Below are 21977 nucleotides of genomic sequence, written 5' to 3'. Positions count from 1 at the left end.
TTCCTAATTTCAGAGGGAGAAGTGGGTGAGACTTCAATTGTATCAAATTGCATAGGTATGGCCTCTTCCATTAACAGCCTAGGATCTTCTAATGAACACCTGGATCCTACTATATCCACAACATTTAGAAAATGATTATTAAAAATATTTTCAACTTCTGACTTTTTGTTCGTAAAGTTTTCATTCAATTTGATGGTAATACTGTCTTCGTCTTGGTTGATCTGTTTCTCTTTTAATAATATTCCAAATTGTTTTAATTTTATTATCAGAGTTGCTGATTTCAGACATGATACACATACTTCTGGATTTTTTAATAACTATTCTTAATATAAACAAATACCAATGTGTAACAATTTGTAGTGATATGAACTGAAATGTTCATATAGGCTCAGTCAAGGGTGAAATAGGTGTCTGTCTGCAATTCATTGGTAGAATACTAGGGAAATACAGTCAGTCTACAAAGGAGATTACATACATTTGTGAGACCCAGCCTAGTATGTTACTGAAGTGTGTCGGATTTTGACCAGATAGTATTAACAAGAGATATTGAATATACACAAAAAAAAAGGTCGCACAAGTGAGCACATATTTGATTTACCCATGGGACAGTGAAATGGAAATTCTGAAAGAACTGAACTGGCAGTCACTTGAAGATAGCTGCAAATTATCCTGTCAAAGCTTCCTTCAGAAGTTTATAGAACGAGTTGTAAGTGATGAATTTATAAATATACTACTCCCCTCTATGTATCGTTCTCATAGGAATGATGAAGACAAGATTAGAATAGTTTCAGCATGCATAGTGATGTTTAAGGAATCATTTGTCCGGCACTCCTTCCGTGAATGATGGGTGAAGAAGCTCTAATAACAAGTACAATAGGAAGCACCCTCTGCCATGCACTTCACAGTGGTTAACAGAGTGTAGATGTAGATTCAGATTTAGATGTAGAAAGGATCAGGACAGCATATACACCTGCTGGCTGTGGATCGGGGTATAGGCGCATGTAGCCATTAGGCAAAACGGATTTTGTCTTTTCTGACTTGTGAGTCCAGCTAATATTACAATGAGCCAATTGGGTGTTTTCACAGGCCAGCTGTGTGGCCGGTGCCGTGGTGGGGGGATGCTTGTGCAAGTTTTCGTTGGCTGTGGAAACACGGCTTCGCGCATCTATTCACCTGCTGATTTTTTTTCAGGTGGTGGTGACAATGGAAGGGGAGTTTGTGAACATTGGATCGGTAGTGTAGGGTTACTGGTTTTGCTTGCACGAGAAACGACATGGAAAATTTAGGTGGAGAGCCTAATAACTTACTGGAGCAACTCTACCGTCATTTTAATTACACACAATTTAAAAACGATGTGCAGCGGCAAGTAATAGAAAGAGTATTGGCAGGTAAGTACTCTAAAAGTACCTATTAAATTACGGCACCCTTGCTGTGTAACATAGCAGTGTATGCAGTAGCGCCTATATGTATACTTTTTATCTTAATATACTGGCATTATGCACAGCAAATGCAATTGATACTCACTACCGCCAGTTAGTCTTGTAGGCTATTCTTATTCTATTGCTATAAAACTCGGAGTAGGGACGTAAATGTTTTACTTTAGCGAAAAATATGTTTAAAAGAGTTCAGCAATCGCAAAAGTAACACTGTCGCTACAGTACTGTGACTGTTTTACCTTGAGCTACTTAGCCGTGACAGGCTGTCTGGAAACTGCGCAGAAAAGTTTCAAGAAGCTGCTTTATTAGATTTGTTTTGACAAACAGATTACAAATTTTCCATGCGTAAAACGGTACAGTTTGAGCACGAACTGTGTGACTGCAACGTACTGATTCGTAAGATTCAGACATCTTGAACGGTGAATTTCGTGTTGCGTTTAGATGGAAATTGACGCATGCTAATTTTGAAATGGCGCATTCTCATATGACGTTGTTTATTGACGTCACATCCACAAGGGAGGAGGGTAACTGTTGAGCTGGCCCTGCATCGGGCAACATAATATTTTTAACCGAGAGTTGGAAGTGATGGTAGAAAATACGAAAAAGAGAATCAGAAATACTCAGCTGTCATAATGTAAATGTGAGCGAGACAAACATAACGAGACGGTACTGTTAACCGAAAGATTTTCGAACAGCTTATGACTCCCGCGCTTTTTAATTATTTTTATTAAGGTGCAGACTATGGAGAATATAATACACAAGCTATCGTACGAAATCCAACAGAATCAGCGCACGAAAATTAGACTGGTAAAGCCAATGGAACGTCTTAAAACAACACATACGGTAGTAAAACTTGTAAATATATTCTGCCGCATTTCATGTGTGTGGCGTCGTATTGTAGATAAACACGCGATGATTCCGTAAAAAGCTGGAAGCAGTTATGTGATGAAGAGAAGGTGTAAATAAATACAGCCTAAGTGAAAAAATAGCACCTTCAATGATTAATTTTTTTTGGCATGAAGGAGATGTACCGTTGTAGTAGACCTATATTGGTCAAGTAGAGCAAATAAAACTAGCAGTGATTCAAAGGTACGTGAAGCACGAATGGTCCCAGGTTTGTATGACTAACTGGAGCGATCACAGAAATGCTGAGAAACCTAAACTGACTGATGCTCGAAGATATGACACAACTATTTCACGGAAGCCAACTGACAAAGTTTCAAGAACCAGTGTTATGTGAAGAATGCGGGAATATGCTACAGATTCCTCAGTATCACCATTTTCGGAAACACAAATACAAAATTAGACTTATAACAGTATTGCATAGAGAATTCTAATGAGTCATTCTCAGGCTCCACAAGCGAATTGAATTCTAAGACACACTAATGTGTGGTACGGTAGGAAGTACCGCTGCCATGTACCTCATTGAGGTTTGCAAAGTATGGCTGTAGAAGTTGATATAGATGGATGCTGTTGTGTGCATTAGGTCCATTATTATGTGCATTGAAAGTTTTGTTTACTGTTTAATAAGAAACAATACATTTAAAAAATTGCAACCAGCAAATATACGTATGTAGTGCTTTAGACTGTTATTTGCCATCTTGAGTCCAGTTTGCTCACATACTCATTTTTTGGGGCCTGAACTGGTGGTAGCATGTTTGGATCAAGATATGGAAATACCTTTAGTCAGTTATATTTGGACAATAAATGGAAAAGAGTGGTTCATTACTCTTTACAAATGGCTCTGAGCACTATGGGACTTAACATCTATTGTCATCAGTCACTGTTTACAAGGCTGTGAGCCAATATCCTGGAATGTATATAAAACCTGCAATGACACTACTAATGGTGATCTGTTCCATTTTTGATGTTTTTGTCATCTGCCCTAAGGTTCATTTGTTGCAAATTCTCCAATCCTGTTGCTTGCCAATTATGTATCATTTCAGCACAACTGCTGCATCCTGCATCATTGATGATGTGGCTTGTGTAGGCCCCTACTCTTATTTAGGCTCGCACTAGTTGTTCATTCCATCTACTGCCCTGTCTAATGCAGCTTTCAGCAATGACTCGTGACATAATATATGCCCAACTGTTCTGTTTCTTTAATTCATTACCTTTCTTATGAGGTATAATTTCATTGACTTATTGCAGAATGTCTTCCATCTTTACTCGATCAATCCTGATCTTCAACAGTCTCCTGTAACACAAAACTTGAAAGACTTCTAATTGTTTCATTTCTGTTTTTCCCATTTTCACATTTGTCACCAATGCAGATATATTTCCAAGTATAGCTTTTCATGAATCTTTTTCTATTATCAGGTTTTTATATTAGCAGCTGTTTCTTTTTATGAAATGTACTTTTGCTGTTAGCCTTCATTGACACTGTGTATTTTCTGTATTTTCCTTATTTATCTGTTCCACTTCCTTCATCTAAGATGCACTGTTTCATTAAACATCCATCTCAGTTACTGTTCACTTTCGTCAACTTTTGCTATGTCATCTGCAAATTGTATTACGCTGATATTCTGTTCATGACAAACAATACCAAATGTAGAGGTACTGGGTGGGAGTGGGGGCTTGTCATAAAAGTTTTAATCATCAGCCCAAAAAAATCGAGCTGCGAACTTGAAACTACACACTCTACAGTGTGACACATTTTTCCCATCTGTGGATGGCTTGGAGAGACCATGGTTGTAGAAGTCATGGGTCATGAGCTTTGTCATGTTCAGAATGTTGTGCAGTATGTGGAAAACCGTTCCATGACTGATTTTCACGTTTTCCACTTTTACCTCAATTTTAGTCTTCATGCTTCAGAGGTGCGACTTCTTTTGCAGTTCCTGGTTCTTCACAGAGAGGTGGTCTGCTACATCATTCCTCACCATTGAGGCTTGTTTGACCACATTGGGAGCATCTCCACACTGTAACAACTTTCATAGGATGGTACATTGTTACCATTCACTTGCACCATCACACCATTGTTCCCCTTTAAATACAGAAAATGGATTACTGTATGAAACTCCACTTTATCACTGGGCCATTTAGTTTTGGCCACTCTAGCAGTGTGCTACAGTACTTTCTCATGGGGATTTCAGTATGTTCCAGTACATAAATTGTGTACCAGCAGACAAACAAAAACTTAGTTATGTGACTTAATTTTTTCAAGTTGATAATTCAAGCTTTTTGACTGCATGTCATCGCCCTCTATTTCCCTCACTGACTGTTCAGTATTAAAATTAAACAACATCAAAGCTGAAAGTGAGCAATCTTGTGTGTGTGTGTGTGTGCCACCTTACTTGTTTTACATATACATAGCAAAAATGCAGTGATGTATATCAATTAATGTATTATTGCATTTATAATCTGACTGTTACATATATTTGCTGGTTACAAAAAGATAGAATTTTCACAAAAAATGTTTTTAAAATTACATTACAAAAGGCACCATTGATAATATAAAGTATGTTAAAAAAAGTACCATTGATAATATAGTTCATTTTTCTGTAATTCCTTGGTCTTCACTCAGCACTGCCAAGAAAAACAGAGAAGAAGTAGAGGAAAGCAGCATTGGTGTTTTGACACAAAATATTATTTTGTACGTCTTACATACTGCAAGTGACTCTGTAGACAGATTAACATTTTTTGCAGTTAACCTTTGCAATGTATAGTGACACACTACTTAATTTTTTATTTCAAGATATTCTTTAACACTGATAAAGGCTTAAAATGCTGAAACTAGTTTTGTAACAAAGAAAAGGTCTAAATAAATACAGCCTAAGAGGAAAGATAGCACCTTCATTCAGTAAGTTCATGGCTTTGGCGCCCACTATGAAGATTGTACCATTGTAGTATGTTGCTCAAGAGGAGCAAATAGGGCTAGCAATGATTCAAAGGTGTGCAGCATGAACCGCCACAGGTTTGTTTGATCTCACTGTAGCACATCACAGATTTCACTTAGACTCTCTCTCTCTTTTTCTTTTTCTTTTTTAAAAAAAGGATTGATTATTTTACTGTCTCAGCCGAAGTCAATGTACGAGGATCATTCTGGAAGTAAAGAACGTTTTGCCATTCCAAGGTAGTCTTTAATAATAATGCAGAAAGTGAATACACGTGTTTTGGCACATACTTGAGCTGCTTTTTCACATAGTTGCCTTTTACATTAAGGCACTTGTACTTTGGCACCAGTTTGTGTACACCCTCTTTATACAATGTAGCTGCCTGACTATTCAGCCAGGTCACTATAGCATCCTTAGGTCTTCATCATTTGCAAAATGTTTACCAGCAAGGTGCTCTTCCAATTTTGGAAACAGGAAAAAATCTGACGGTGACAGATCTAAACTGTAGGGAGAATGCTCAAGGATGTCCAACTGGAATTTCTCCCACAGCAAGGCTCGTGTCTACTGGACAGAACAATTCCACATGAGAGCTTGTCTCTTCGGCAGTTCTGGATACCTCAACAAAGATGTTCAAAGGTAGCACAGTATGCATTACTATTCATTGTCTTGTTGTAGGTTATGAAATCAATGAGTTTGACCCCTTCACTGTCTCAGAGTACAGAAGCCATCAGTTTTTGAGTTGACGCAATTTGTTTGAATTTGGGTGGCTTTTATGGTGACCTCACCACAGATTCTCATTTCATTGTGGGGATGTTATGTACCTGTGTTTCATCTCCTATAACAATCTGGACAATGAACCTGTTGCCATCCAATTCGTAATACTCCAAGAATGCTAAGGCAGCACCCGTTCTTGCAGCTTTCTGGTCATCCGTGAGAATGTGTGGCACCCACCATGTACAGATTTTGTGGTATTATAAGTGCTGAGTGACAGTTTCAAGCAAAATTTAATGAGACATTTCCTGGCATTATTCGTGTGCATTGCTAACTGTGAATCATTGATTGTCTTGAGTGATGTGATTCATCTTTTGTTTCAGTGTGTCTGTGATGACGGAGGGCTGCTGTGATCTCTCGTCATCATGAACATGTGTCCTCCCATTCTTAAACATTATGCACCACTTTCAGACATTTGCTGCATTAATTACACCTTCATCATAAATAGTAATAAGCATGCAGTGAATGTCACAGAGTCTAACATTTTCTGCCTGTAGGAAACAAATAACACCTCACAGTTGGGGTGATTTGCAATAGACACAACCATGGTCACAGCTATCCCTGCACTTACCATGTGACAAAGTTCCACTTACAACTGTGTGCATTAACTGTCCACATCATACTGAACACCTGAAATCAATGGGCGGGTACCAAAAGACGGATGTGGGGACTGTATATGCAAATGTTCTTTACTTTCTGGAATCCTTCACATAAGCTCTTCGAGTGGGCTAGCTGGACTTAACCTTTCACAGAATACAATTATCCAGCATGTCTTAAGATTTCAGGGTGTTGATACAGATAAAAAAATCAAACAGCAGTGCCCTTTGGAGGAAGAAAGCTCATCTAAATTTCTTGTATTGATGGTCTTTTGAAGATGCAAGCAGCCTGCCACCAACTTTGATAACTGGCACTGTTGGTTAAGGCTATTTAATCAATTAAACTTCAAAGACATACGAATTCTTATGGGGAAATATTTTGTTTACAAACAATTTCTGTACTTTATTTATCACTCAAGGAATATTGCAATCTGGATGAGAGACTGGAATGAGAGAATTTAGTATGCATCTGTTGGATGATTTTTGAATTACTGTATCAGAAAATAGGCTCAATTTATTTTGCTAGTATTCTGTTGTTGTACACAGCTCAAAATGGATGGCAAGAACAGTTTCTTGAGCAGAATCACACAGCTACTTGTGCATCATAATTTAATTTTCTTCTTCTATTTGTTGTGGGAGTCAAGGTGTCACTACATCTTGCACCTCTGTCGCCAAACACCTAGAGCTTGCAATTCTTCCTCATCCTCTTCTATTCCTCTTCTGTCCATCACTTCTTGGATATCCCTTCGCCATCCTGTTTGTGTTCTTCCTCTTCCTTTCCTTCTTGGAGGTTGCCATGGAAGTGTTCTCTTCATCCATTTGTCTTCTTCTATTCTTTTGACATACCCTAACCATCCTTGCTGTCTTTCTTATAGTCTATCCATAATAATATAATGGACCTGCATCCTTTCTCTTATTTCCTCATTTCTGATGCAGTCAAGTAGGGAAATTCTACATGCTCATCTCAAGTAGTCTATTTCTGAAGCTCTAAGTCTCTAACACTCACACCTGTAACTTGGTTATTGGTTCCATGATGGATTTGTGTAACTGCATTTTAACATTTAAACTCAGTTTTGAGGACCAAAGAATAGGATTTAATTTTTGGATAGACCCCCTTCCTTACCTGAATAATTGTTGGATATCTCTGTCACATCTTCCATCATATGTTAGGATAGTACCCAGATGCCTAAACTCTTATCACACTTGAATTTGGTGTCTGCCAATGTTCAAGTTACAACAAGTCTGCAACATAGATAATCCATTTTCTCAGTGTTAGTTTTCAAACCCCACTTTTCCACCAGCAGCTTACTAAGCCTATGTCCTCTTTATCATTTGTTGCAATGGCCTGATCATTAGCAAAGAAAAGTGTGTATATACACTGGTTCCTTACTTCAGTCCTCTTACCCATCCACTTTATACACCAGAGATACAGTGCCTTCTACTCAGACATCTTAAAGAGTGTGGGAGACAAGACAGCATACTTGTTACAGTCCTTCAGTTATTACAGAGGCCTCTAGAAATTTCATTCTGCACATTAATACACACCCTAGCAACTTATAGAGGTTTATGATATTACTTACATAATTTTTTATCAGTTCCCCTGACCATAGCACCTTGAACAATATTATTAGTGGCACTGTGTCATAGGCTTTTCAAGATCTATGAAGATCAAATGACTGCTTGGATTCCTTTCCTTTCCAATATCTTCTCCATGATATGTTTTAGGGTAAATATGTTATCTACTCATGGCCAGCCTCTTAGAAAGCCACTTTGTTCTTTTACTTCAGTTATAACCTTCACCATTCTTGATTTTAAAATCCTCCCATATAGTCTGCCAATTGAACTTGCGACACTTATGCCACAGTAACTTTTACTTATTGTTTTGCTTCCTTTTACATGTATTAGGCTTATATATGCTGAGTTCCATTCTTCTGCAATTTTCTCCCCTTACCACACACATTTATTAAATAACTTGCTTAAATATTCATATAGAATACTTGGGCTGTATCTCACAAAGTCTTTTAGTACATTTCCAGGCTCTGTTGATTTTCATTTTTGTAGCCACCATGTTCCTCTTTCATGGTTATTTTCTCTGCCTCTTCACCATCCCGGTTCTCCATCATCTTCCACTTTATTTCCCTGTACTCTGCCATTTCATCTGTTAACAAACCTCCTTTAATTTTCATATGGACTTCGTAAACTTGCAATGGACTTTGCCCCATTTATAATTGGTCAGAAATTAGAGTATAATTAAGATGATTGAGTACAGTGTTATCCACAGTTCAGTACACATAAGAAGGTTGCAGTGTGGCATGACTGAGAGTCTGTTAGTTAGACTGAATCTCATTACGAAACGCAAGTGATTAATTTGCAGCAGAATCATAGATTATGAAAACTTGTGCCTCGTGTAAGTTATTTTGTGTAACCAAAAAACCTGTACATGAAATATGAACTAACAGCACAATAAGAGGCCAGTTGTTTAGAATTGCTGCATCAGTGATGACTAGTGGGCATAGTCCATATCAATTCAGGCAGGCTAGGAAAAAATCTTACCTTCATAGTCTTGTAAGTTATTGAATTCAGCATATGTTAAAATGAAGGACTAAGTAAGGAACACATATTTTTTTTATTTTCTCCAAAAGAAATTTCTGCTCCCAGATACAGCCCTCTAAAGATGACACTGCGCATACCATTTTGAAGATGCAAATTTTGGAAAAAATTTTAAAATGCTGTATCTCTGGAACAGTTTTAGATATTTTGTTGTTTTTTTTTAATTTGAAAGATAATTGTTTTATGGTTATAAAGAAATACTCCATTTGGACTTACCTGTCAAAGTTATTCTGAACTTTTGTATAAATTTATGGATGTTTTTTTCAAAAATACCAATCCATAAAATTTTGATTTTTTTTCTGTTGGTTAGTACCATATAGTTCTACATTCCCTGTAAAGGAGAGCTTCCACTTTTAGGTTGAACAGGTTTTATAAACAATTGAAATTTTTTCCGTACATAAAACCTGTTTGATTACCACATTATCACATAACAGGCTCATAAAAATCTAAACCTAGCCTTATTTAACATAATTTCAGTTTTGGAAGATGAGTAGGACTCATTTTTCAAGCATTTTAATTGGTTCCAGAATGTATGTGAAAGGTCCAAAGACTTAAAGGTTTCAGTTTATACAACATCTGTGCACTCTGTTTTGTACTGAAATTAACCAGTCAGTGAACAAGAACGAAGAAAGCAGGAAAGAGGAGACATCAGAAGATCCACAAAGGACTGCAGCAGCTACACCTGTAAGTGTTAATTTAAGATCAAGGCGGAATATACCCAAGAAGGAGGATTTTTTCTATCCCCCTCTGAGAAAAGAAAAAACTTAGCATCAGCAAACAAGTTAAAGATAGCATCATCAAACAAGTTAAAGATACACCATAAAACTTGCAAAGGACTCCCATCAGCAAATTGTAGTAAATAAGGTAAAGTCTGAACCTCCTCACCAATGTATAAAAAATTTCTTGATCTAAAAGTGTACATCCATAATGTACAAGGGCTCAAAAACAAACTTAATGAGTTAGAAATTTTGTTATCAAGTGCAAGTGAACTGTCAGATACACAGATATTATGTATTAATGAACATTTCGTGAGGTCTTTTGAAATAGAAAGTGTTGTGATACCAAATTTTAAACTCGTAGGTTACTTCTCAAGAACATCTTACAAAGGTGGAGGTAGTTGCATATTTGTAGAAGACAACATTACTGCTACACCTCTTGATATTTGCAATTTGTATAGTATTGAAAAAGATATAGAACTGTCAGGTGTAGAGCTTACAGATCTAAATGTTTATATAATAGCACTTTACAGATCACCTTCTGGTAACATAGGGACTTTCTACAAAAATCTAGCACCAGTAGTAGAAAATCTAAGTAAAAGAAAATCATATAGTGTTCTAATATGTGGTGACTATAATATAGATTTTCTCTCAGAAAACTCTAACCATCTAAGCATTAAAAATTTTATGAACAGCTACAACCTAGACCTAATGGTCAACACTCCAACCAGGATAACAAATCACAGTACCACTTGTCTGGATCAAGTAGCAAGCAATATAAATTGTACTGTATCCTCCATCAAACTACCACAACGCATTAATTATGCAGGTCTGGTTGCAAAATAACAGTCACGAACATAATAAAATCACTGTACAGAGGAGAAACTTCAATAAAACCCACATGCATACTTTCCTCTTTGATATACAAAATGAAAACTGGCAAAATGTATATGAGGCTCAAACAGTAGACAGCAAATATGAAGCATTCTTGGATAGTTTCCCTTACAAACAAAATGTATCAACGAAGATAGAAAACTCTCCAGCTGGATCACCCCAGGAATCATTAGATCATCACAAAGAAAAAGAGAACTTTTTTACATTAGCAAATCTAAACTAGGCAGTAATGAAGCATTTAAGTCATAATTTACTCTATATAAAAAGATATTAAGGAACGTAGTAAACGCAGCCAAAAAGCTACAGAATGATAACTACCTCAAATTGTCATCAAATAAGAGCAAAAGCATGTGGCAACTTATTAATATGAATACTAATAGAGGAAAACAACTACAAAGTGATATTACCTTAAAAATAAATGGAAAATTAGTCTCCAGTGGGAAAGAAACAGCAGAGGAATTCAATAACTACTTTACAGAAACAGTAGAAAACCTGGCTAACCATCTTAAAAATAGCTGTCCCTTACAACTATAACCAAACTTATGCTCTGAGACTCTATTTTTAAGGCCTACATCTGAAATTGAAATAGAAAAGACACTTCATAGCAAAATTAAAAAAAAAGAAATCATCTGCTGGACAAGATCAATCCCAGTAATTATCGACCCATTGCACTGAATATATAATGGCCACCAGAATCATGTCCTTTCTAGACAAAGAAAATATCCTATCACCTGCTCATTTTGGCTTCCAAAGTAAGAAAGCTACAACTGATGCAATACAAGAATTTGTAGATTATGCACTGGAGCTTGTGGACAAAAAACTCCCAGCCATAGGTATCTTCCTAGATCTAACAAAGGCCTTCGATATGGTTAATCATAGTATACTTTTGCAAAAGATGCATTCCTATGGAATAAGAGGAAATGCCTATGACTGGTTTAAAAGCTATTTGGGAGATCGACAGCAGTATGTCGAATTAAATGAAACTAAGCTCTCAGGTACAGCTAGCACTGTACATTCCTCCGTACATACCATAAAGCAAGGCATTCCCCAAGGCTCCGTCCTGGGCCCCTTGCTGTTCTTACTTTACATAAATGACCTTCCTCACAGCCCACCAGACACAAAAACCCTTTTGTTTGCTGATGACACCTCTGTACTCATATCTGCATCCGAACAAATTCTCCAATATAATATAGATAGGACCACAGATCAAATAAGTCGATGGTTTCAAAGTAACAGGCTGCTTCTTAATGCAAAAAAGACAATTGGAATAACCTTCCACACTGCCAAAAACAGAAATCCATTACTACCAACTATATCACTGGAAAAAAATAATGTTAAACTTGAAAATGAAATAAAATTTTGGGGGTCACTATTACTGATACACTCACATGGAAAAGGCAAATTGACGTTACCAGCACAAAACTTAGTAAAGTATGCTTCATGATTAGATCAATAAGGAACATCACTAACACAAGTACCCTAACCACAATGTACCATGCACTCTTTCACTCTGTACTTAACTACGGAATCATCTTCTGGGGCCAAAATTCTGAGTCAATTAAGATATTCAAACTGCATAAGAAGATAGTCAGAACAATTATGTTCAAAAAACAAATAGACACTTGTAAACCATTATTTAAGAAACTAAATATTTTGCCCCTCCCATGCCAATACATACTAGAATTATTATTCTTTATCAACAAAATTAGCAAAAATATGGATTACCACAATTATGACACAAGATCAAAAACCTCTCTAAGAATACTTCCCCACTCAACAAAACTGTACAGTGATGGTGTCAAGTGCATGGGAATAAAATTATATAACCATCTTCCAACTTTTATACAAGAAATCCAAGAAATAAATAAATTCAAACAGACGGTGAAATGAAACTTCCTGGCAGATTAAAACTGTGTGCCCGACCGAGACTCGAACTCGGGACCTTTGCCTTTCGCGGGCAAGTGCTCTGCCAACTGAGCTACCGAAGCACGACTCACGCCCAGTACTCACAGCTTTACTTTTGCCAGTACCTCGTCTCCTACCTTCCAAACTTTACAGAAGCTCTCCTGTGAACCTTGCAGAACTAGCACTCCTGAAAGAAAGGATATAGCGGAGACATGGCTTAGCCACAGCCTGGGGGATGTTTCCAGAATGAGATTTTCACTCTGCAGCGGAGTGTGCGCTGATATGAAACTTCCTGGCAGATTAAAACTGTGTGCCCGACCGAGACTCGAACTCGGGACCTTTGCCTTTCGCGGGCAAGTGCTCTACCATCTGCCAGGAAGTTTCATATCAGCGCACACTCCGCTGCAGAGTGAAAATCTCATTCTGGAGACGGTGAAATCTCTTTTAATAAAAGACAGCTTTTATACCATACAGGAATACTTGGAATCAAAATTGTCTTAGTGCATGATAATGTATCAAAGCTGAATGTTATTAAGTCAATTTTGTCACATCATGTAACAATTCTCTGTAAAGCTGTAACTTTAATTAACATAATTTGTAGGTAATGTAAAATAATCATTCTTCTGTGTTCTTGTTTACTGTTTTATACTCATGTAAACTGTATATTTGTATTGACTTATCCGATATCAGTTGTACAAGCCATTGTACTGATTTCATCTACAGGACAAATAAATAATAAATAAATAAATATAAATAAATAATAAAGAACTAAAAATGTGGTCAACTGCTTCAGCATCTTCCTTTGATATAGACTGGTGCCTTCCTCTTGAACGAATAGGCACTGGAGCACTTACATTCTACAAAACATTGTGAACAGGAAGTGAGCACTGATGGCATTGTTGCTGTCCTTCAGCTGGAATCCTGTATCCAGCAGCTGGTACATGTGGTAGCATGAAGTTCACTGCAATTTCATTTAGCTCATAACTGGTGTCTATAATCTCTGCAATCCACCAGTCACAGTCATACACACACGCCACAAACATCCCTCTTCTCAGGTTGTGAATCTGAATATTGTCCTGCTGTTTCTGAGGTGTTGGCCAAGCGAACGAAATTTCTTCTTTCTTGCTCTTTAAAGTGCGTGCAATATTAGTTTGCTCATCACTTTGAGTCCAAAAATGTGTCTCCTGAATTCCTTTCACAAGAGTGGTTTGTTTGGACCATTCTTCTTTTTTCTGCTCATGGAATTTTTTGATTTCCTCTTTGGACAAAAGAATGAGGGGTATGGATGTGTAAGATTTCACGACGTGAAATCCTCAGCATTCTGAATCGCAGCTGTATTTGTTCTGGAAAGATTATGTTTTGTAGCATGATGCTTCAGCAGGCCTACACCATCATAAGGCCCCTTCCTGTGACCAGAAGCACTGTATACCCAGTCAACTGGCACAAGCGACTTAATTCAAACAGCTGGCAACAGTTTTTAACATGACTAGGAGCACCATCAGAAATAATAATGATCTTATCTGCACCTGTTTGCAGTTGAAGAATTTTGTGCATTGATAGCAAAGCATGTGCTGAGTCATGTCCTGTGTCATTACTTATAACTGGAACACTTGTGGTCTTGTTTTGAAAATATGTCACTCCTGTAAAAATTGAAACCTGGTTATTACTCCAGTGATACCCTTGTACTTTTTGTGGGAGAATTACAGACCAGTTCTCAGCAAACTCACAGTGAAGCACTAAACATAGTTCTTCAGCCTGTACATGCCCTTCACTTCTGCAATGTGTTGTTGTTGAAATATCTTCAGATGCTGGTGCGTTACTGCTTTCACTGACCATTTACCAAGTTCATCAATGAAACTGTCAAAGGCGACAGTTTTCTTAATTAGTTTATTTTCCTCCCATGTCGTATATGTAATTTCTGCAGAGTTATCTGCTATGTCTTCCAGACCAAGCATTTGTAAAGACAGTACTCCCTTTCCAGGGCAGTCACCACATTCTTGAAACATACAAGTCTCTCGCTTTACGTCACAGACTACTAATGACTCCACACACCCAACCAAGGTGTCATATGTCATGTGCTCCAGTAAGTTCTTCAAAGTTACCACACAAAGTTCAAAATTCGCACAGTACACGCATAAACAGACATCTGTAGGTAGGGTGTGGAACTACCCATGTAGGTCATAGTGCATAAAATTTTGATCTTCCAATATGTGAAGTTGTATAGTTGCTCTTATAAACGGGAAAAGTTTCTTTAATACTGCAAGTCATGTACCTTTTCACTTTCACAACTTTGTTTGACCTTCAACTGTTACAGTTATAGTGTCTTTTTGTTGGTACTCTGGTGAGAACAGTCCCAATTATCTTCCAGATAAATGACTGCACTATTTTAACTTCAGCTGCTTCTACAGGATGACCATAATAGGGATCTGGTCTTCCTAAGACTCCTTTTACAGACCTCACATTTCTTGATTCATCAGCCATGTACTTTGATATGGATGGAACATGGTTCAAGACTGTTTTCTTTGAAAATGTATCTGGACTACTAGTTAAAACTTGCACCTGTTCTCTGTATGATGCACAATATTCAACAGCTGAATTGATATTTGTGAAAAATTCCTGACAAGAGGTGCAGGAATGCTTTGGTTCATTTTCCTCTGAAGATGAAATTTCTACTTTGAAGAGTGTGGTCAGTTTTGCTATAGTGTGTTCATCCATAGCTTTAGTAATTTCTCTGCACTTTCTTGATGCATAGAGCTTATGATTCGACTTCAATGACCACGGTTTGTTAACAGGACTAACACCTACCTGTGTAGTTGACTGATTCAGTGTATTTAATTCTTCTATTGATGCAAAATCTGCATCATCTCCACCACAGGAGGCTTCAACTTGTTCAGATACTATCATTGTTGTTATTCTGTCAAAACATTTAGAAAACAAAATGTCATCACTGGAAACATCTTCACTTTGAAACAGTCTTCAAATGAGAACACTTATTCCCCACGTGAACAAAGTCTGTTTTTTTGTTTGGATATGTAATTTCTGCAGAGTTATCTGCTACGTCTTCCAGACCAAGTGTTTGTAAAGACAGTACTCCCTTTCCAGGGCAGTCACCACATTCTTGTTATCAGGAGAAAGAAAACTGGCATTCTACGGATCGGAGCGTGGAATGTCAGATCCCTTAATCGGGCAGTTAGGTTAGAAAATTTAAAAAGGGAAATGGATAGGTTAAAGTTAGATATAGTGGGAATTAGTGAAGTTCGGTGGCAGGAGGAACAAGACTTTTGGTCAGGTGATTACAGGGTTATAAATACAAAATCAAATGGGGTAATGCAGGAGTAGGTTTAATAATGAATAAAAAAGTAGGAGTGCGGGTTAGCTACTACAAACAGCATAGTGAACGCATTATTGTGGCCAAGATAGACACAAAGCCCATGCCTACTACAGTAGTATAAGTTTATATGCCAACTAGCTCTGCAGATGATGAAGAAATTGATGAAATGTATGACGAGATAAAAGAAATTATTCAGGTAGTGAAGGGAGACAAAAATTTAATAGTCATGGGTGACTGTAATTTGTCAGTAGGAAAAGGGAGAGAAGGAAACATAGTAGGTGAATATGGATTGGGGGGAAGAAATGAAAGAGGAAGCCGCCTTGTAGAATTTTGCACAGAGCATAACTTAATCATAGCTAACACTTGGTTCAAGAATCATAAAAGAAGGTTGTATACCTGGAAGAATCCTGGAGATACTAAAAGGTATCAGATAGATTATATAATGGTAAGACAGAGATTTAGGAACCAGGTTTTAAATTGTAAGACATTTCCAGGGGCAGATGTGGATTCTGACCACAATCTATTGGTTATGAATTGCAGATTGAAACTGAAGAAACTGCAAAAAGGTGGGAATTTAAGGAGATGGGACCTGGATAAACTGAAAGAACCAGAGGTTGTAGAGAGTTTCAGGGAGAGCATAAGGGAACAATTGACAGGAATGGGGGAAAGAAATACAGTAGAAGAAGAATGGGTAGCTCTGAGAGATGAAGTAGTGAAGGCAGCAGAGGATCAAGTAGGTAAAAAGACGAGGGCTAATAGAAATCCTTGGGTAACAGAAGAAATATTGAATTTAATTGATGAAAGGAGAAAATATAAAAATGCAGTAAATGAAGCAGGCAAAAAGGAATACAAACGTCTCAAAAATGAGATCAACAGGAAGTGCAAAATGGCTAAGCAGGGATGGCTAGAGGACAAATGTAAGGATGTAGAGGCTTGTCTCACTAGGGGTAAGATAGATACTGCCTACAGGAAAATTAAAGAGACCTTTGGAGAGAAGAAAACCACTTGTATGAATATCAAGAGCTCAGATGGCAACCCAGTTCTAAGCAAAGAAGGGAAGGCAGAAAGGTGGAATGAGTATATAGAGGGTTTATACAAGGGCGATGTACTTGAGGACAATATTATGGAAATGGAAGAGGATGTAGATGAAGATGAAATGGGAGATAAGATACTGCGTGAAGAGTTTGACAGAGCACTGAAAGACCTGAGTCGAAACAAGGCCCCGGGAGTAGACAACATTCCATTAGAACTACTGATGGCCTTGGGAGAGCCAGTCATGACAAAACTCTACCATCTGGTGAGCAAGATGTATGAGACAGGCGAAATACCCACAGACTTCAAGAAGAATATAATAATTCCAATCCCAAAGAAAGCAGGTGTTGACAGATGTGAAAATTACCAAACTATCAGTTTAATAAGTCACAGCTGCAAAATACTAACGCGAATTCTTTACAGACGAATGGAAAAACTGGTAGAAGCGGACCTCGGGGAAGAACAGTTTGGATTCCGTAGAAATGTTGGAACACGTGAGGCAATACTAACCTTACGACTTATCTTAGAAGAAAGATTAAGAAAAGGCAAACCTACGTTTCTAGCATTTGTAGACTTAGAGAAAGCTTTTGACAATGTTAACTGGAATACTCTCTTTCAAATTCTGAAGGTGGCAGGGGTAAAATACAGGGAGCGAAAGGCTATTTACAATTTGTACAGAAACCAGATGGTAGTTATAAGAGTCGAGGGGCATGAAAGGGAAGCAGTGGTTGGGAAAGGAGTGAGACAGGGTTGTAGCCTCTCCCCGATGTTATTCAATCTGTATATTGAGCAAGCAGTAAAGGAAACAAAAGAAAAATTCGGAGTAGGTATTAAAATCCATGGAGAAGAAGTAAAAACTTTGAGCTTCGCCGATGACATTGTAATTCTGTCAGAGACAGCAAAGGACTTGGAAGTGCAGTTGAACGGAATGGACAGTGTCTTGAAAGGAGGATATAAGATGAACATCAACAAAAGCAAAACGAGGATAATGGAATGTAGTCAAATTAAATCGGGTGATGCTGAGGGGATTAGATTAGGAAATGAGACACTTAAAGTAGTAAACGAGTTTTGCTATTTAGGGAGCAAAATAACTGATGATGGTTGAAGTAGAGAGGATATAAAATGTAGACTGGCAATGGCAAGGAAATCGTTTCTGAAGAAGAGAAATTTGTTAACATCGAGTATAGATTTAAGTGTCAGGAAGTCGTTTCTGAAAGTATTTGTATGGAGTGTAGCCATGTATGGAAGTGAAACATGGACGATAACCAGTTTGGACAAGAAGAGAATAGAAGCTTTCGAAATGTGGTGCTACGGAAGAATGCTGAAGATAAGGTGGGTAGATCACGTAACTAATGAGGAGGTATTGAATAGGATTGGGGAGAAGAGAAGTTTGTGGCACAACTTGACTAGAAGAAGGGATCGGTTGGTAGGACATGTTTTAAGGCATCAAGGGATCACAAATTTAGCATTGGAGGGCAGTGTGGAGGGTAAAAATCGTAGAGGGAGACCAAGAGATCAATACACTAAGCAGATTCAGAAGGATGTAGGTTGCAGTAGGTACTGGGAGATGAAGAAGCTTGCACAGAATAGAGTAGCATGGAGAGCTGCATCAAACAAGTCTCAGAACTGAAGACCACAACAACAACAACAACAACAACAACAACAACATGGATATGCAGATAATCAGCACACTTCACTGTTCTGTGGCCCCAGTCAGAAGACATTGCAAATAGTCCTTTTCACAAAAAACATCGCAACTGTGTCAACTGGTAAATTCCTCACGAAAACACAGAACTCACTGGATGGTCTCAGATTTCTTAGAAGTCTCTTCAGTAAACAAATTGGCACTGAAAAACTACAATACAGAGACCTGCAATGAACAACCACAACAGAGAAACTGACTAGAAACTACAACAGAGTGTAAGAAATATCTGCAACAATGAAAGTTAAAAGAAATAACTGCAACAAAGAAAGTGATAAGAAATAACTGCAACAAAGACAATAGAAATAAACATTGTAACAAAGAAATTAGTAAGAAACAGCTTCAGTGAAGATATACATTACTCTTGAATGTTAACAAAATATTTTTTGAAATAAAACCTGTCCATCTTAAAAGTGGAAGCTCTCCTTTACAGAGAATATAGTACTACATGGTACTAATCAACAGAAAATAAATCTAACTTTTCTAGATGGCATTTTGAAGAAAAAAAGTTCTATAAATTATAAAAAAAATTCAAAAGGTGACATTAAAATAACTTCAACAGATATGTGCAAATGGAGGATGCCATTGTAATCATAAAGCAATTATCTCTCAAATAAAAAAAACTGTAATAAATGCCTAGAACTGTTACAGTTAAATTTTTTTTTGAAATTCGCATCTTCAAAATGGTGTTTGTTCGCATCTTCAGAATGGTGTTTGCAGTGTCATCTTTGGAGGCCTGTTTCTCGGGGCAGGAATCTTTGTGGAGAAAACAAAAAAAAATGCATGTTCTTACTTACTCCTGAATTTTAACATATGCTAAATTAAATAACATCTGAGACTGTGAAGGTAACTTCCCTTCATGAAGTGATATGGATTATGCCAGTTTAATGTTACCAGTAAGTTCCTAAATGAATTAACTAACACTTGAGAGGTTAAGAGTAACTCTTCTGTGTGGTATACACAATAATATCAGTAAAAATGACAATGGAGTAACTGTTATTTAATTTCAGAATAAAAGTTACAGTAAAATTACAAATTTTGGAACATTGACCAATTTCTTGCAACATGAACTGTTAAAAAAATTGGTGCAATTCTGTATACTATATTTTAAAATTAATATCCCTCTCAACCCATCCTTCCTCCATCTTTAAACAGTATCAAAGACAGAGAGAAATGTGTAAGAAAAACATAGATCTATATTTTTCAGAAGAAAAAATGGTTATTTGAGATTTTGAAAAGCAAAATTGCAAATGAGAAGCACAAAATTCATTTATAATTATGAAGCTGTTATTTCAAGAAGTGACATAGGAATCAGTTAACATGAAAACCAAAATTTTTGCATTTTTGCAACACTCCATTAATCTCACAAAAGCATTGTGTTACACATCAAATTAAACCGCATTTCAAGTATTTTAAAATGACACTAGATTCAACTCTATTGTTTCAATATTTTCAGCATTATATGCATAATTGATTCCTCAAAACATTTGGAAAATTTTACTTTTCATATTTTGAAACATGAAAACAAAGACCTGACATGGTCAAAACCTGTTAGAATGTACAATATTTGTCAGCTGCATGGGTGCTGCCAGCATTCAAAAATTAGACAAATCTTGGACATCAAGGTCCAAAAATTAATCAGAATTGGCTGGTTTTATCTGAACAGATGTGTTGTAGCACATAACATTAAAAACATACCGTCACTTCTTGAACAAGTATGTTTCCTGATCACAAGTATTAGATTCAACAAGTACAATGTGAAGTATGGCATGTGGCAAGACAGTAACAAACACTTCAATAATTACGTGAGTTGCACACAGGACCAAAGCAGAATGAAGACGAGCACTGGACGGTAATTGTCTACATAGACACGTGTGCCAGATGCCACTGAATGTGCCTGTGCAATCATTTTGTGCTGTCACTTGGCCACCGTGTCTGCTCCTAGCGGCTACTGTTGGAGTCATCGGCCAGTGTGTGACATCTAGGTGATAGTTTGATTACCACACCCCTTCGTCCATGTGGGAGTGATGAGCTACGTCTCAGCACAGCAACCCATTTGGCTGGGCATTCTGGCAGTGCCCTGAACCAGACCGTCATTATCAGGGGTGTAGCAGGCCGGTACTGCAGCCTAGTTGTCTGTCAACATCTGATCCATCGGGGGGGGGGGGGGGGGGGCTACAAACAGAGGAAGATGAGAGCAGGGCTATGGGTGTTACAGAGGGTGCAGAGTCCAAAGACAGGAACAGGAAACAGCCTGGGAGCAGGAGGGGGGCAGCAGAGGGTGTGGCAGGGAGAATCAAAGGTCAGCTGTGTCATGGCAGGCGGCCTTCGGAGGGCCCAGAGGAGAGGACGGTCAGGTCTCCCACCACAGGTGCAGCTGATTTTGATGGTGCATCACCACGCAGTCACCCATGTCCAGGGTGAACACACAGTGGCACCGTTGCAGCCGGATGAATCAGGAGACAGCAAGCCATGGTGGTCGAACCCCTGTGCCCATATGCAGGTGCCCGGCTGGAAATGGACAGGTGACACTGTGGATGGCTACACAGGTAATGGCAGAATTAGACAGAGAAGCATGAAGGGCTGATGGCAATGGAGGAGTTCTGCTGGACTCTTCTCCGCTATCAGAGTCAACCTGTATGAACTAAAAAAAAATCATAAGGGCCTCATTCAGAGAAGCATCAGCCATGTATTTCTGCATCTGTGTCTTGAATATGCAGACAAGCCTTTCAGCCTCTCCGTTTGACTGAGGATAGATGGGCGGTGACAGTAGGTGGTGACTGCTACTGGGTCGGCAGAACTTGGTGGAAACCTAGGAATGGAATTGCAATCAAGTTTTCGACACCAGCATTAGAGGAAGACATTCAAGAGTGAAGATTCTACTGAGGGCAGCAATTGTAGCTGCTGCACTCGTGCACTATCACTTGACCACGTATGGAAAGTTGGAGTACGCTTGTTGACAATCAGCCAGGTTGTATCCAAGAAGGTTTCCTCAAAGTCGCAAAGAATCCGCTCCCGTGGGCGGGAGGGCATTGACCAGGAAGAGAATGTCTCGTGGGTGCTGCCTGCTGTTGTTGGCACTCAGAACAGCTGTGAACAAGATGTTCGATCTGCCAGTCTATGCCCATCCAGTACACATGGCGCCATGTGA

General features: G+C 38.1%; 1 protein-coding gene across 1 annotated transcript in view; it reads left to right on the top strand.

Annotated features, from left to right (window-relative positions):
- Nucleotides 1–1185: 1185 nt before the first annotated feature.
- The window catches only part of LOC126248856 (ATP-dependent DNA helicase Q5-like), a 253160-nt gene continuing 232368 nt past the window's right edge, over nt 1186–21977 (top strand). The window contains exon 1 of the mRNA XM_049950287.1: nt 1186–1388. Coding sequence (XP_049806244.1) covers nt 1274–1388 — 115 coding nt within the window. The 5' untranslated portion in view covers nt 1186–1273. The remainder of the gene's footprint in view (nt 1389–21977) is intronic.

The sequence above is a fragment of the Schistocerca nitens genome, chromosome 3 (assembly GCF_023898315.1).
Source record: "Schistocerca nitens isolate TAMUIC-IGC-003100 chromosome 3, iqSchNite1.1, whole genome shotgun sequence".
Lineage (NCBI taxonomy): Eukaryota > Metazoa > Arthropoda > Insecta > Orthoptera > Acrididae > Schistocerca > Schistocerca nitens.
Note: the sequence above shows the minus strand (reverse complement) of the source record. Positions and strands in the feature narration are given on the sequence as shown.